The sequence below is a fragment of the Tamandua tetradactyla genome, chromosome 17 (genome assembly GCF_023851605.1).
Source record: "Tamandua tetradactyla isolate mTamTet1 chromosome 17, mTamTet1.pri, whole genome shotgun sequence".
In the NCBI taxonomy this organism is placed as follows: Eukaryota; Metazoa; Chordata; class Mammalia; order Pilosa; family Myrmecophagidae; genus Tamandua; species Tamandua tetradactyla.
In genome coordinates this window covers 7,986,487-8,000,044 of record NC_135343.1, presented here as the reverse complement: position 1 = coordinate 8,000,044, position 13,558 = coordinate 7,986,487, and the positions used below count along the sequence as shown (strand labels likewise).

The following is a 13,558-nucleotide window of genomic DNA, read 5'->3' as shown; positions in this document are numbered from 1 at the left end:
ATGGTGAACTTTGGATTCTGAGACATTGAATGAGTTCTAAAAATTCTTTCCTTAACTTTGCCGTATTTTTCAAGTTTAAGTTTTTTTGTAATAGAGGAAAAGAATAAATCCTAGTAGTTGTTTATAAATATTAAAGTTTGCTTTTTCTTAAGATTAATCATTTGGAGATAACACTTTGAAAGAATAATTTGTAGGAAGAGTAATTTACATGTCACTTAAACATTGATTTCTGAGTTACAAAACTTAAAATAATAATGACTTTTTCTTAAAAGTGTGTTTAAGAAAAACACACATTTTTGTGTTTAGAGTGTTTGAATGTAAAATCCATGAGAAATTTTACAGCCTTATTCATTTTTAATAAAGTTTAATAGATTTCTTATTTGATATGATACCCAAAGTAATCAGTAATTGGCAAATAGTTTAATACTAATAATAAAAAGGATAAAACATCGCAAAATTATTTCTAGCAATAATAATGTTCTCCATTTTCCTAAGAAAGTAGAACTTAAAAAAATAATTCAAAATATTACCCTTTCTCCTAATTTTCACATTTAAAAATGAGGGTATTTAAAAAATTGCCCTTCTCCATGAATGATTCTGTCACTTCAATTTTAGTGATTTTGAGTCACTATATCGTAGTTTAAAGATCCTTTATTATAGTTTATTTTGCTAACTTGGAGGCCTCTTTGTTGGGAGAGGAAAGGCACATGTGCATGTTTGTTTACATATGCCGAAATTTTCCAGTATCCAAAATATTTTATTAACCCTAGGCCATATTGGTTGACTTTATAGTGAATATATGATTATGTTTTCTATTGTTTACGTAAATGACACCTAGTGCATTAAAAATAAATTTACATTTTTACATGTTTTAATTAATCTGTTAGAAATTCTAGTTTTTCTAGAAAATAAATTTTATTATTTTACTGTGTCAAAATCTAAACTAATGATTCTGAAACCTGGTGGCACATCAGAAAAAGAAGTAGTTTAGAAACATGGAGTGCTGGACTCTACCACCATCTTCCTAAAGCAAAATCTCCAGATTTGTGGTGCAGAGATCTATATTTTTAAGAAGTTCCCCGGGTATTTCTGATCCAAGTTTAGCAATTCTGTTATACCAAAGCACTGGAACAGTTGTATTCTGCTATTTGTCCCCTATATTGATTGACCTTTCCTTTCTTGCTTACGTTGTTGTTAATATGAAAAGTGGAGCCAGTGAGATTTTACTTTCTAGGCCTGGAAAACTTAAATTGATATAAGCAGTCTTTTCCAGGGAATCCAAATTGGTTTGCAGTGTCTAAGCAATGTTTTTTTTTATCTTTAAACCCTTTCAAATATTACAACCTTCCTTACTAAATATATTAGTTTAAAGGGGGAAGAGCAGTTGTAATTTAATTGTAAATGAAAGAAAAAATTAAAAACAGAAATTAGAATTCCTGGTTTCTAAATTCTTCAACACAGTGGAAATATACGAATGTATGGAACTTTTTAATTAATATAATTAAAATTTTATTAATTTTTCAATTAGTTTTATTTAGTTCATTTATTGAAAGCTTAATTGTTCTACTCCATATCTATAAGTAGCAAATGACATTAATTCATCCTGCATTTCTGTTCATCCTGCAGTATTACTTTTCAGTATGTGTTAAGATACAGTATAATTATTGAGCAAATAAGAATAACACAAATTTTAATTGATGAAGTGTTTTCCTTAAATAGGTTCAAGCCAAGTGTTACCAGCTTCTCCTCTCAGTCTTCCAACATTCCAATCGTGCCCTTTCGACTCCTTATATCCATTCTTTAGCTCCAATTGTGGTTGAAAAACTAAAAGCTGTCGAAAGAAACAGACCAACCAGTAATACAGAACTTTTAGCTGTTCAAGAAGGAATCAAAGTTCTTGAAACATTGGTTGCTCTGGGTGAAGAACAGAATAGTAAGTATATTTTTGTTCTTTTTTAATAAAAATCCACTAGTTTTAAAATGAGCATTGTATTAGGTAAAGCTTATTTGGTGGTAGACTTAGATCCAGGCCTTTGCAACAGTGAGTTCACTAAGAAGTGGTTATTATCTGAAAATTTTCTGTTTTTGCTTTCGTTACTAATATAATGTATTGTGTTGATTTATTTTTATTAGCAGAAATTTAAAATGAATTACTGGTGACTTTTCAGCACATTGATTTTTTTTTTCTAGGAAAAAAACTCTTTAAGGACTAGGCAAAATATAGATGTTCAGTAGATTTTTTTTTTGATGTTTAATAGATTTTTTAAATAACATTCTGGTCTTCACAATAGAGGTATGAAAACTTTATGACAAACATAAACAGATTGAACTTTGATATTACATATCAATATCAAACATCCTAATTAAAATAACTTGTTATTTTTTATTTAATAGAAAATATATCCAGTTAACATATAAGCCATTAGAGATTCATGCAACTTAAAACCTATTTCTTTTTATCCCCTGCTTTGAGTTTTGATTTCATCACAATCTAATATTTGTCTTTAAAAATATGATTTTAATTATTGCAGAGAGTAGTTTTTAAACTAGAATCTTATGATTGAACATTAGACTGTTCGCAGTTTTTCAAGATTATAAATAATCCTGAGAGGGGCAACCTTGAACAGAAGTTTTTGCATATTATTAAATTTTATCTAAAAATGAAATTACTAGGTCAAAGGAATGTACATTATTAGGACTTTTAATATATATTGCCAGATTGCTTGCCAAATAAAAATTATTTCATTTTTTCCTATCATAAATTTTTTCCTCTTCTCCTGAAAAAAAGTTCACAGAGGATTGGAAGAGTAATGGAGACTTTTTTTAAAACTAATGCATGCTGAATCATTGTTGATATTTCTTTTAGTCTCCAGTACCTTAGAGCAACTAGAAGTAACCTAAAATGGTGGAATTGTAACCCATACCAAACTGTGAAATCTGTTCTACAACTGATTGTTGCAATGTGCTTTGAAATGTATTGCTTTTTAGCATATATGTTATTTTACACAAAAAAGAAAAAAATATATTTCTTCTAGCCTCCAGTGTTTTGGAGCAGCTAGAGGGAAAATTCTGAGATACTGGAATGGTAACCCATAACAAACTCTGAAATCTGTTCTGTATCTACTTATCGAAGTGTGCTTTGAAAATCATTGCTATTTTTTCTTTTCTTTGTATTTATGTTATATTTAACAATAAAAAACATTTTAAAAAATGAATGTAAAACAAGTGAAAGTGTTGAGGCTAGTGATAAAAGGTGTGTCTCTTAAAGTTAATATATTGAAATAAAGATTACAATTCTCAGGTATGATTAAAAAAGCACTTTTCCAATAGCTATGAAATAATCAACTCTGATGTGAAAGAGAATGCAAGAGGTGATTGTGGAAAAAAAATTAATCTGGCTTGATTAACTGGTGTAGGAGAAAGCAAAAGAGATGAGTCAAATATTACTTTGCTGTCTGGAAGAAGCATGAAACCAGTCAAACTGGAGAAGTTAGGAAAAAAAGCTGTTTTGGAGGAATTGATAGATTTAGCTAAAATTAAACATTAATATGAATAGGTTATCTAAGTAAAAATTTATGACTGACATTATGGCCTATGTTTGGTAAATTAACATCATTTTATTTATATTTTTATTTTACCCTGTTGGTTATGAACTCCTTAAAGATAAGGACAAAATCTTACTCATTTTGAAATACCAACACTGAGCTTATTGCCTTTTGTATAATCAGTATTTAAAATACTGAAATTGGAATCTATTTCTGAAAAAGTATCTTAATTTAGTGTTAAACTTAGCATGAGGACATGTAGGGAAATGAGGCTTTAAACTTTTTTTTTTGCAATTGTTAGAATTTTTAAACAACAAGGATGTATTTATGTATCATTTGTGAAATTAATAGTTAAGACTTCAGCAATGTCTGTAAAATAAATGAACCTTTTCTAAATAAGGGTCAATTGATTTAAACTTATAAAGTGACCAAAAGAGTTGTAATTTTAACCAACCAATTTGTAATATTATGTAACAGTGAATTATAGCAATAGTAAATCGCATCATAGTTTGTTTTTTTAGTGGAATGCTTCACTCAGATAACGTGTTTTCAACTATGCGAAGACTTTTGAGAGGTAGAATAAGCAACTGGTTTTTTTTTTTTTTTATTAAAACTTAATCTAAAGCTAAATGCCATGCAAATACAGAAGGTAATGTGTCTCAATAAACTGTGGTAGCATTTATTAGAAAGATACCACCATATAAATAAGTTCACGAATGGGTAGGATATTAATGTGATGGAAACAGTTTCTGTTCTTATCCACTTTAATTATAGGATTCAAAGCTAGAATAGCTTCCAAGCTGATTTTCCTCCATCAAATTTACCTACAACAATTTTCACTCTCCCCTGCTTAAAAACTTTGAATGGTTTCCTTTTGCATCACTGCATCAAGTCTGGACGTCTTTATTAGTTTTCAAAACTTTTATTCTGCTCCCCAGTATGTACCTACTATTCTGACCAGACCAATTTTCTCACTATGCTAATTTTAATATCTGTATATTGTTTGAGCTGTTTTCACTCTGCTCAGATATTTCTTTCTCTTTCTTTCTTTTTATAGAAATCTACTGAACCTAAATCAGATCTCAGTTAACTTTAAGAAATGTTGCCTGATGGCTCAGCCAAGTCTTCATAGAATTTCTTTGGTAGTTATAACCAACCATATCTTATTTTCTGGCCTTGTAATTTAAAAATAGTCACTAAAACTATAAAATCCCAAAGTATTTCTCAACCTTGCTAAATATGTTGAGAAATCTACATCTCAAATACTAACCTTAGTAGCACTTAGTGTGCTAATTGTTTTATGTGTTGGCTACTCCCCTCAACAGGTAATAAAAGCATTAGGTAGGGACCACAAATTATATAACTTCTTTCCTACAGTGCTTAGTATATTGCTAGATACTTGGTAGGTGCTTAAGTAATTTATAAGATATTTGTTCTAGGGTGCATGGGTGGTTCAGTGGTAGAATGCTCCACTTCCCTGCGGGAGACCCGAGTTCGATTCCTGGACCATGCGCCTAAAAAAAAAGTAAAAAAAGATACTTGTTCTAGTTAATTATTATTATTAATTTATTTATTTACTTACTTACTTACTTACGTACGTACTTACATGGGCAGGCACCGGGAATCGAACCCGGGTCTCCGGCATGGCAGTCAAGAATTCTGCCTGCTGAACCACTGTTGCACTGCCCACTTAATTATTTTGAAACTGTTAAGAACAAAACCTTTCCTTTCAACCTACTTTTGAAAACCTCTTCTGCTTTAGTAAGTGCAAATGTACTAGAAACAATTTTGTATTTATCTGATAAGTCTATGTTGTATTTTCATTATGAAAGTCAGTTTTTATTATGTAATACTATTATTATTCTATGTGAGAGAAATTAAGCTGAATCTAGAAGATTGGAGTATTTACCTGGGATTGTCCTTTTAGAATATCAGTTTATTAGCTTTTTTTCTCCTGAAAATTTAATATGGAGAAAAGTTTCCAATTAATTGAAAACTTCTGAGTAGTTTCCAAGGGAAAAGTGTGTGTGTTGTATGTTTGTACATTCACTCAACAGATAGTTTTTTGAATGTCAAGTCTGTATCAGGTACTATTCTAGGTACTGAGTATTCCACATGAAATAAAACACAAAAAGATCCTAGCTGTCATGGGGAATGTATTCTTTTGGGAAAGCACAGACATAACATTTCATATAAGTGTGATAAGTAGACATACCTACATCAATTTTAGATATACCTATGTGAATTTTAAGAACAGATCTACTGAAATGCAGAAATTGGTAGGTGCTAGGGAGAAAGCTAGGTAGGGAAAGGGAGTAGGAAGTGCAGCGCCCTGGTGGGGGCTGGGGGACCTAGAAGACTTCACTGGCCTGGTTGACAGCAGTGAGTGTTATATCCCACTTTCTATTTCAGTTGCTTCCTGCTTCCCTACAGCCTTGGCTTTAATTCTATCTTTTGTCCTTCTGTAAAAATTAACATAAATTAAAGGTAGAGAAGGCATTATTCTCAATGTTGATTATAACAGAACATAGGATTACAAACAAAGGTTAGTTTTTAAAGAAAAATATCAACTCTAATGAAATTTGTATTCCAGGTGAACTTCTTAATATGAGCACAGGCAAAGAGACTAGAAAAAGGAGATAAATCTTTTTTTAAAAGCTTGGAATTTATGTCAGCCAAATAAGGGTTCTGACTTTTCAACCCTCAGATTTAGGTATTCCCTTATTCTTGAGGAATTTTCCCTCACTTACTCTGGAGTTTGGGGATAAAAGGGGACAAGAATTATATTGCATTTCCATTTAAAAAAGAAGGAAATACCTAGTTTTAAATAAATAATGATAGACACTTTTCAGGTTTTTATTCTCTACGTCAGCCTCTCACGTCACATGTCTATTTGACAAAATGAATGTTTGCCACAGCGTTTAGCAAATTTGGAATGTCCTTAAAAACTGCATAGTCTTACTGTCAAGATATGTTATACCAGATGGCAATTGTAAAGTGTCCTATTCTTTTTTAACCTTCTAGTCGGTATTTTTTTTAATAAAATACTAATGTAGCGTGGTGCAACAGTGCCTCAGTGGCAGAGAATTTTTGCCTGCCATGCCGGAGACCCAGATTCGATATTCCCAGTGTCTGCCCATTCAAAAAAGAAAAAGGGAATAAATTAATGCAAATTTATAAGTGTACAATAGTAATAAGCCTGGTTTCCAACCCCAGCATAACTTGGGCATTTAGTAAATATTCAGTAATAATTACGAGTTATCATTGAGGTCTCAGATTGTGCATGCCTACTTATAATTTATTATAATTCAGACTAATGTTGTAGTTATCTAATTTTTTAATTAAAGTTTATTGTAATTTTGAAGCTTGTCATTCTTTATTCAACACTCTGTTTTTATTAACAGGAGTCCAGTTACTTGCTTTATTAGTTCCAACTTTAATCTCTTACCTGCTAGATGAAAATTCTTTTGCCTCAGCAAGTACAACTTCCAAAGATCTTCATGAGTTTGCACTCCAGAATTTAATGCGTATTGGACCTTTGTATCCCCATGCTTTCAAGACAGTAATGGGGGCTGCTCCTGAATTGAAAGTGCATCTGGAAACTGCTGTTCGAGCAAGCCAGGCTAGCAAAGCTAAAGCAGCTGCTAGGCAGCCAGCACCTGCCATACATTCTGCACCAACAATTAAGCTAAAAACAAGTTTTTTTTAATTTACTCTTCTATTCATTTTTATTTACATTGTTAACTAGCACCTAACAAGTCATAACCACTGTATTTTTCCAGACCATGGGTTCTATTTTATCTGTATATTAGTATTATCATGCTTCCATGTAGGTTAAGTGAAAATAATCATTTCTTGATGTTTAAGTAGTAATTTTTCTTATCATGTGATGAAGTTATTTTTATTTTTCTCCTAATAATGTCTCTTTTATTAATTTATTTTTTAAATACCAAGCCATTGTCTTTTCCAATTTAGATACTAAAAACATAACTGTATCATGTAATTTACTATTCTATTGATATTGTCAGAAAAGATGTCAAAATTCAGCATCTCTAATGAAAAAATTTAATTGAAAAAAGCAAGATGTAAAGTTTGAAGCTATCAAAATAATGAAAGGCATCTGTTTCATGATATATATATGAAAGAAATCAACATTTTCTTAGCATTTCCGAAGATTTCCTTACCTTTCTGATAGCTCTTTTTATTTTCATTTTAAATTATGAAATTATTCTTGTGTGTATTTTAGTTGTTACTGAATTAAAACTCTAATTTAAAAGTATATTAAATTGTTTCAAGTGTGGCATAATGTTCTGCTTTTTTTATGGCTTAAGTTTGGTCTCAGTTATATTTTGTAATTACAGAGGCTCAAGTTCTTGCTGTGATAGTTTTTGTTCATCAAATATTTATTGAGTGCCTACTGTGTATATGGCATCAAGCTAAACGCTACAGGGCACCCAAAACTGAATTAGACATGTTAATAGTTATACCATCTTTCATGCAATGGGAATTTTACCACATCAAATAGCTAATTGACAAAATGAACATTTGCCATAGCACTTAGCAAATTTTGAAAACCAAGTTTTGCCAGACAATGTTACACATATTATATTACCAAAACCAAGTCAATTTTTCTTCTTTATTAGACCAGTCGTGGGTTTACAGAACCATCATGCTTAAAATGCAGAATTCCTAAAGAACACCCCACCACCAACACCTTGCACTGGTGTGAACATTTCTTACAGTAGATAATAGCACATTTTTATAACTGTACTATTAATTAAAGTCCCATGGTCTAACTTAGGGTTTATGGTTTTTGTAATGTAGTTCTATGGATTTTTTTTTTTTTTTTTTTACATGGGCAGGCACCGGGAATAGAACCCGGGTCCTCAGGCTTGGCAGGCAAGCATTCTCACCTGCTGAGCCACCGTGGCCCGCCCTGTCTATGGATTTTTAAATTTTTATTTTGATGCTATGTATATATAATATAATATTTCACCTTTTAATCGTATTCATATACATATTTCAGTGCTGTTAACTGTGTTCACAATATTGTGCTGCCATCACCACCATGCATTGCCAAGACACTTCCATCGTTCCAGATAGGAACCCTGTACATTCTAAGCCTTAATTTCTCATTCCCTATCCCTGTCCCGTCCACCAGTAACCTATATTCTAGAATCTGACTCCTGTGTGTTTGCTTATTCTAATTGTGTCAAATTAGTGAGATAATACAATAGTTGTCCTTTTGTTTCTGGCTTATTTCCCTCAACATGATGTCTTCAAGGTTCATCCATGTTATTTTATGTATCCATACTTCATTACATTTTATGGCCAAATAATACTCCATTTTTGTATATGCCACATTTTATTTATCCGTTCATCAGTTGATGGACACTCGGGTTGTGTCCATCTTTTGCAATTGTGGATAAGGCCACTATGAACATTGATGTGAAAATATCTGTTTGAGTCCCTGCTTTCAGTTCTCTGGGGTGTATAGCTACCAGTGGGACTCTGGGTCATATGGTAGCTCTAAGTTTTCTGAGGAACCACCAAAATGTCTACCACAGAGGCTGTGCCATGTTACATTGCCACCAGCAATGAATGAGTGTTCCAATTTCTCTACATCCCCCACGACACTTGTTATTTTCCTTTCTTTTAATTATAGCCATTCTAATGTGTGCAAAATGATATCTCATTGTGGTTTTCATTTGGATTTCCTTGGTAGCTGATGAGATTGAGCATCTTTTCAAGTGCTTTCTGAATACTTTTGGAGAGATACTGTCTTTTGCCCATTTTTAAATTTGTTGTCTTTTTGTTGTGAAGCTGAAGGATTTCTTTATTCTGGTTATTAAACCTTTATTTGGATATATTGCTTGCAAATATTTTCTCCCATTGTGTAGATTGTCATTTTACTTTCATAGTAAAGTCCTTTGAGGCCAAAAGCTTTTTTATATTTTGATGAGAACCGATTTACTTACTTTTTCTTTTTTTGCTTGTGCTTTGGATGTAAAGTCTAAGAAACCAGCTCCTAACCCAAGGTTCTGAAGATGCTTCCCTATGTTTTCTTCTAGATAGTTCTAGCTCTTTTATTTAGGTCTTTGATCCATTTTTAGTTGACTTTTGTATATGTGTGAGGTAGGGTCTCCTTTTTCTTTTGCAAATAGAGTTCTAGTTTTTACAGCACCATTTGTTGAAGATGATATTCATCCCCAATTAAGTAGTCTTTGCCACCTTTTCAAAAATCAATTGGCCATAAATGAGATTGTTGAGTTCTGTTCTCACATTTATCCCATGTATGTCTGTCCTTGTGCCAGTTTTATGCTGTTTGATTACTGTGGTTTTATAAGAAGTTTTAAGACTGGGACGTGTGAGTCCTCCCGCTTCATTCTTCCTTTTCAAGATGGCTTTAGCTAGTTAAGGCCCTTTACCCTTCCCTATAAGTTAGATGATTGGCTTTTCTATTTTTGCAAAGAAGGTTGCTGGCATTTTGATTGGGATTGCTTTGAATCTATAATTCCATTATAATTATAATCTATAATTGAATCTATAAACTGTTTTGGGTAGTATTGACATCTGTAGTATTTAGGTTCAGGTGTCAACTTGAGTAGGTGAGAGTGTCCAGTTCTGTTGCTGTGGACTAAATTATCAGCATGTGAGATTCATCTATGGCTGATTACATCAGCAGTTAGCTAAGGGGACTGTCTTCTGCAATGAGTGAGGCTTAAAAGAAGTCAGAAGAAAGAGAAACAGCTCACCACAGACCATGAGAACTCAGCTCAGAGCTCAGAGCCAGCTCAGATGTTCAGAGATACAGAGAGGAAATACCTGGAGAAAGCTGTTTGAACCCAGAAATTGGGAGAGAGGGCCAGTAGATGTCACTGTGTGTCTTCCCATGTGATAGAGGAAAGTCAGCTGTCTTTCCTTCAAAGAACTATAAATTTATAACTAAACAAATCCCCTTTATAAAAGACAGTTTATTTCTGATGCATTGCATTCTGTCAGCCTTAGCAAACTAAAACAGCATCTTTACAATATCTGCTATTCCAATCCATGAACACAGAATCTCCTTCCATTTATTTAGGTCTCTTGTGGTTTCTTTTAGCAATATTTTGTGTTTACTTTGTACGTGTCCTTTACATCCTTGATTAGGGTTATTCCTAGATATTTTATTCTTTTCATTACAATTATGAATGGAATTTTAAAAATTTCTTCCAATTGTTCATTGCTTGTGTATAGAGATGCTACTGATTTTGGAGTGTTGATCTTGTATCCTGCCACTTTGCTGAATTCATTGATTTGCTCTAGGAGCTTTGTTGTGAATTTTTTGGGACTTTTTGAATTTAGAATCATGTCATCTGCAAATAGGGAAAGTTTTACTTCTTCCTTTCCAATTTGGATGTCTTTTATTTCTTTTTCTTGCCTAATTGCTCCGGCAAGAACTACCAGGGCAATGTTAAATAGCAGTGGTGGCATAGAGAATCCTTGTTTTAAAGGGAAAACTTTCAGTCTTTCACTATTAAGGAGGATGTTAGCTGTGGGCTTTTCATGAATGCCCATTACCACAATGAGGAAATCTATTTCTAGTGTTGTGTTTTTATCATGCAGGGAGGCTGGATTTTGTCAAATGCCTTTTCTGCATCAGTTGGGGATGATCATGTTTTGTTTTGTTTTTCCTCCATTCTATTAATGTGGTATATTACATAAATTGATTTTCTTATGTTGAACCAAAATTGCATGCCAAGGATAAATCCCACTTGATCATGATGTATAATTCTGTTAATGTGCTGTTGGATTTGGTTTGCTACTATTTTGTGGAGATATTTACATTGATATTCATAAGAGATATTGGTCTGCACTTAACTTTTTTTTTTTCCTGGTTTCTCTATCTGGCTTTGGTATGGGGTCATGTTCTTATAGAATTAGGGAGTGTTCCTTCCTCTTCAATTTTTTTTTTTTTTTTTGGAAGAGTTTGAGCAGAATTGGAGTTAACTTTTCTTGGAATGTTTGGTAGAATTCCCCTATGAAGCCATTTGGTTCTGGGCTTTTCTTTGCTGACTTCTAATTATTGATTCAATCTCTTTCTAGTAATTGGTTTGTTGAGCTTTTCTATTCCTTCTTGAATCAATGTAGGAAGTTTGTGTGTTTCTAAGAATTTGACCATTTCATCTACGTTATCTAATTTATTGGCATACAGTTCTTCAGAATATCCTCTTACAGTCCTTTTTATTTCAGCAAGGCTTATAGTAATATCCCCCTTTTCATTTCTGATTTTAATTATTTGTGCATCCTCTTTTTTTTCTTTGTCAATCTAGCTAAAGGTTTGCCAATTTTATTGATCTTTTCAAAGAACCAACTTTTGATTTCGTTGTCTTTTGTTTTCTATTTTATTTTTTTCTGTTCAAATCTATTCTTTCTTTTTTGCTTGCTTTGGGTTTAGTTTGCTCTTCTTTTTCTAGTTCTTCCAGTTTGATCTCTGACTTGAAATTTTTCTTTTTCAATGTAGGCATTTAGAGGTATAAATTTCCCTTATTGCCTTCACTGAATCCCCTAAATTTTAGTATGTTTTATTTTCATTTTCATTCACCTCAAGATATTTCCTAATTTTACCTTTGGTTTCCTCTTTAACCATATGTTTTGTGACCCAACATATGATAATGTCCTGGAGAATGATCCATGTGCACTTAAGAATGTGTGTTCTGTTTTTGTTGGGTGAGGTGGTCTGTATTTGGCTGTTAGGTTTACTTGGTTTAGAGTATCATTCAAGCCTTGTATCCTTATTGATCTTCTGACTTGATGTTCTATCCATTATTGAGAGTGGTGTGATAAAATATCCTACTATTAATGTAGAACCATCAATTTCTCCCTTCAAATCTGTCAGTATTTGCTTCATATATTTTAGGGCTCTGCCGTTAGGTGCATATATATTTGTAATCGCTACATCTTTCTGTTTAATTGTTCCAAAGATGGTAATGACCATCTGTGTCCCTCAAAACTGGTTATTTAAAGTCTATTTTATCCGATATTAGTATAGCCGCCCCAGCTCTCTTTTCGTTACTACTTGCATGGCATATTTTTTTCCATCTTTAACCCTCAACCTACTTGTATTTTTTAATTTAAGGTGAGTGTCTTGAAGACAGCCTATAGTTGGGTCAAATTTTCTTTATCCATTCTGCCAATCACTGCCCTTTGACTGGAGCATTTATTCTATTTACATTTAAAGTCACTATTGATAATACAGGACTTTCTTCTGCCATTTTGATATTTAACCTTTTACATCTTACACTTTTTATTGTCCCTCACTTCTGTTAATGCCTACTTTTACATTTATTTGATCTTTTGTGTTATACCATATTGAGTGCCTTCTCACTTCTATCTGGATATATTTTTCATCAGTTTCCCATGTGGTTACCATAGGGTTAAAATTTAATATCCTAAATATATACCAGTCATTTCATTGATACCATCTTAACTTCTATAGCATGCACCTATACTCTTCCTATACCCGTCTGTCCCCCAAACATTTTTTTGTACTTGCTACCATTTGTATATTTGTACGTTGTATGTCAAAAACCTGGATTTATTGTTATTTTGTATGCGTTTGCATTTTAGCACCTGTAGGAATTAAAAAGTGGAGTTGCATACCAAACAATACTTTACAATAACACTGCATTTATAATTAACCAAATGATTACCTTCACCACAGATCTTTATTTTTTTATGTTACTTTGAACAACTGTCTAGTGCTCTTTCAGTCTGAAGAACTGCCTTAGCATTGTTTGTAGGGCAGATCTAGTGTGACGAACTCCATCAGCCTTTGTTTATCTGAGAATGCCTTAATCGCTCCCTAATTTTTGGAAGAGAGTTTCACCAGATATAAAATTCTTGGTTACATTCTTCCCTCCATGGTTTCTGGCACTCAATCTAATTGGGACTCCCTTGTGTGTAACATGTTGCTTTCCTCTGGCAGCTTTCAGAACTCTCTCCTTGTACTTTGCATTCAATAGTGTGATCAG

The 13,558-nt window shown here is 32.6% G+C and overlaps 1 protein-coding gene across 4 annotated transcripts in view; it reads left to right on the top strand.

Moving 5' to 3' along the window:
* The window catches only part of HEATR5B (HEAT repeat containing 5B), a 208,395-nt gene that overhangs the window by 162,514 nt on the left and 32,323 nt on the right, over positions 1 to 13,558 (top strand). For 2 of the 4 annotated variants that reach the window (XM_077133984.1, XM_077133983.1), the window contains exons 35-36: positions 1,720 to 1,933; positions 6,950 to 7,861. In XM_077133984.1, coding sequence (XP_076990099.1) covers positions 1,720 to 1,933; positions 6,950 to 7,254 — 519 coding nt within the window. In that variant the 3' untranslated portion in view covers positions 7,255 to 7,861. Of the gene's footprint in view, positions 1 to 1,719; positions 1,934 to 6,949; positions 7,862 to 13,558 lie in introns of those variants that run through there. The other 2 variants (XR_013164177.1, XM_077133986.1) reach the window with 1 other exon arrangement.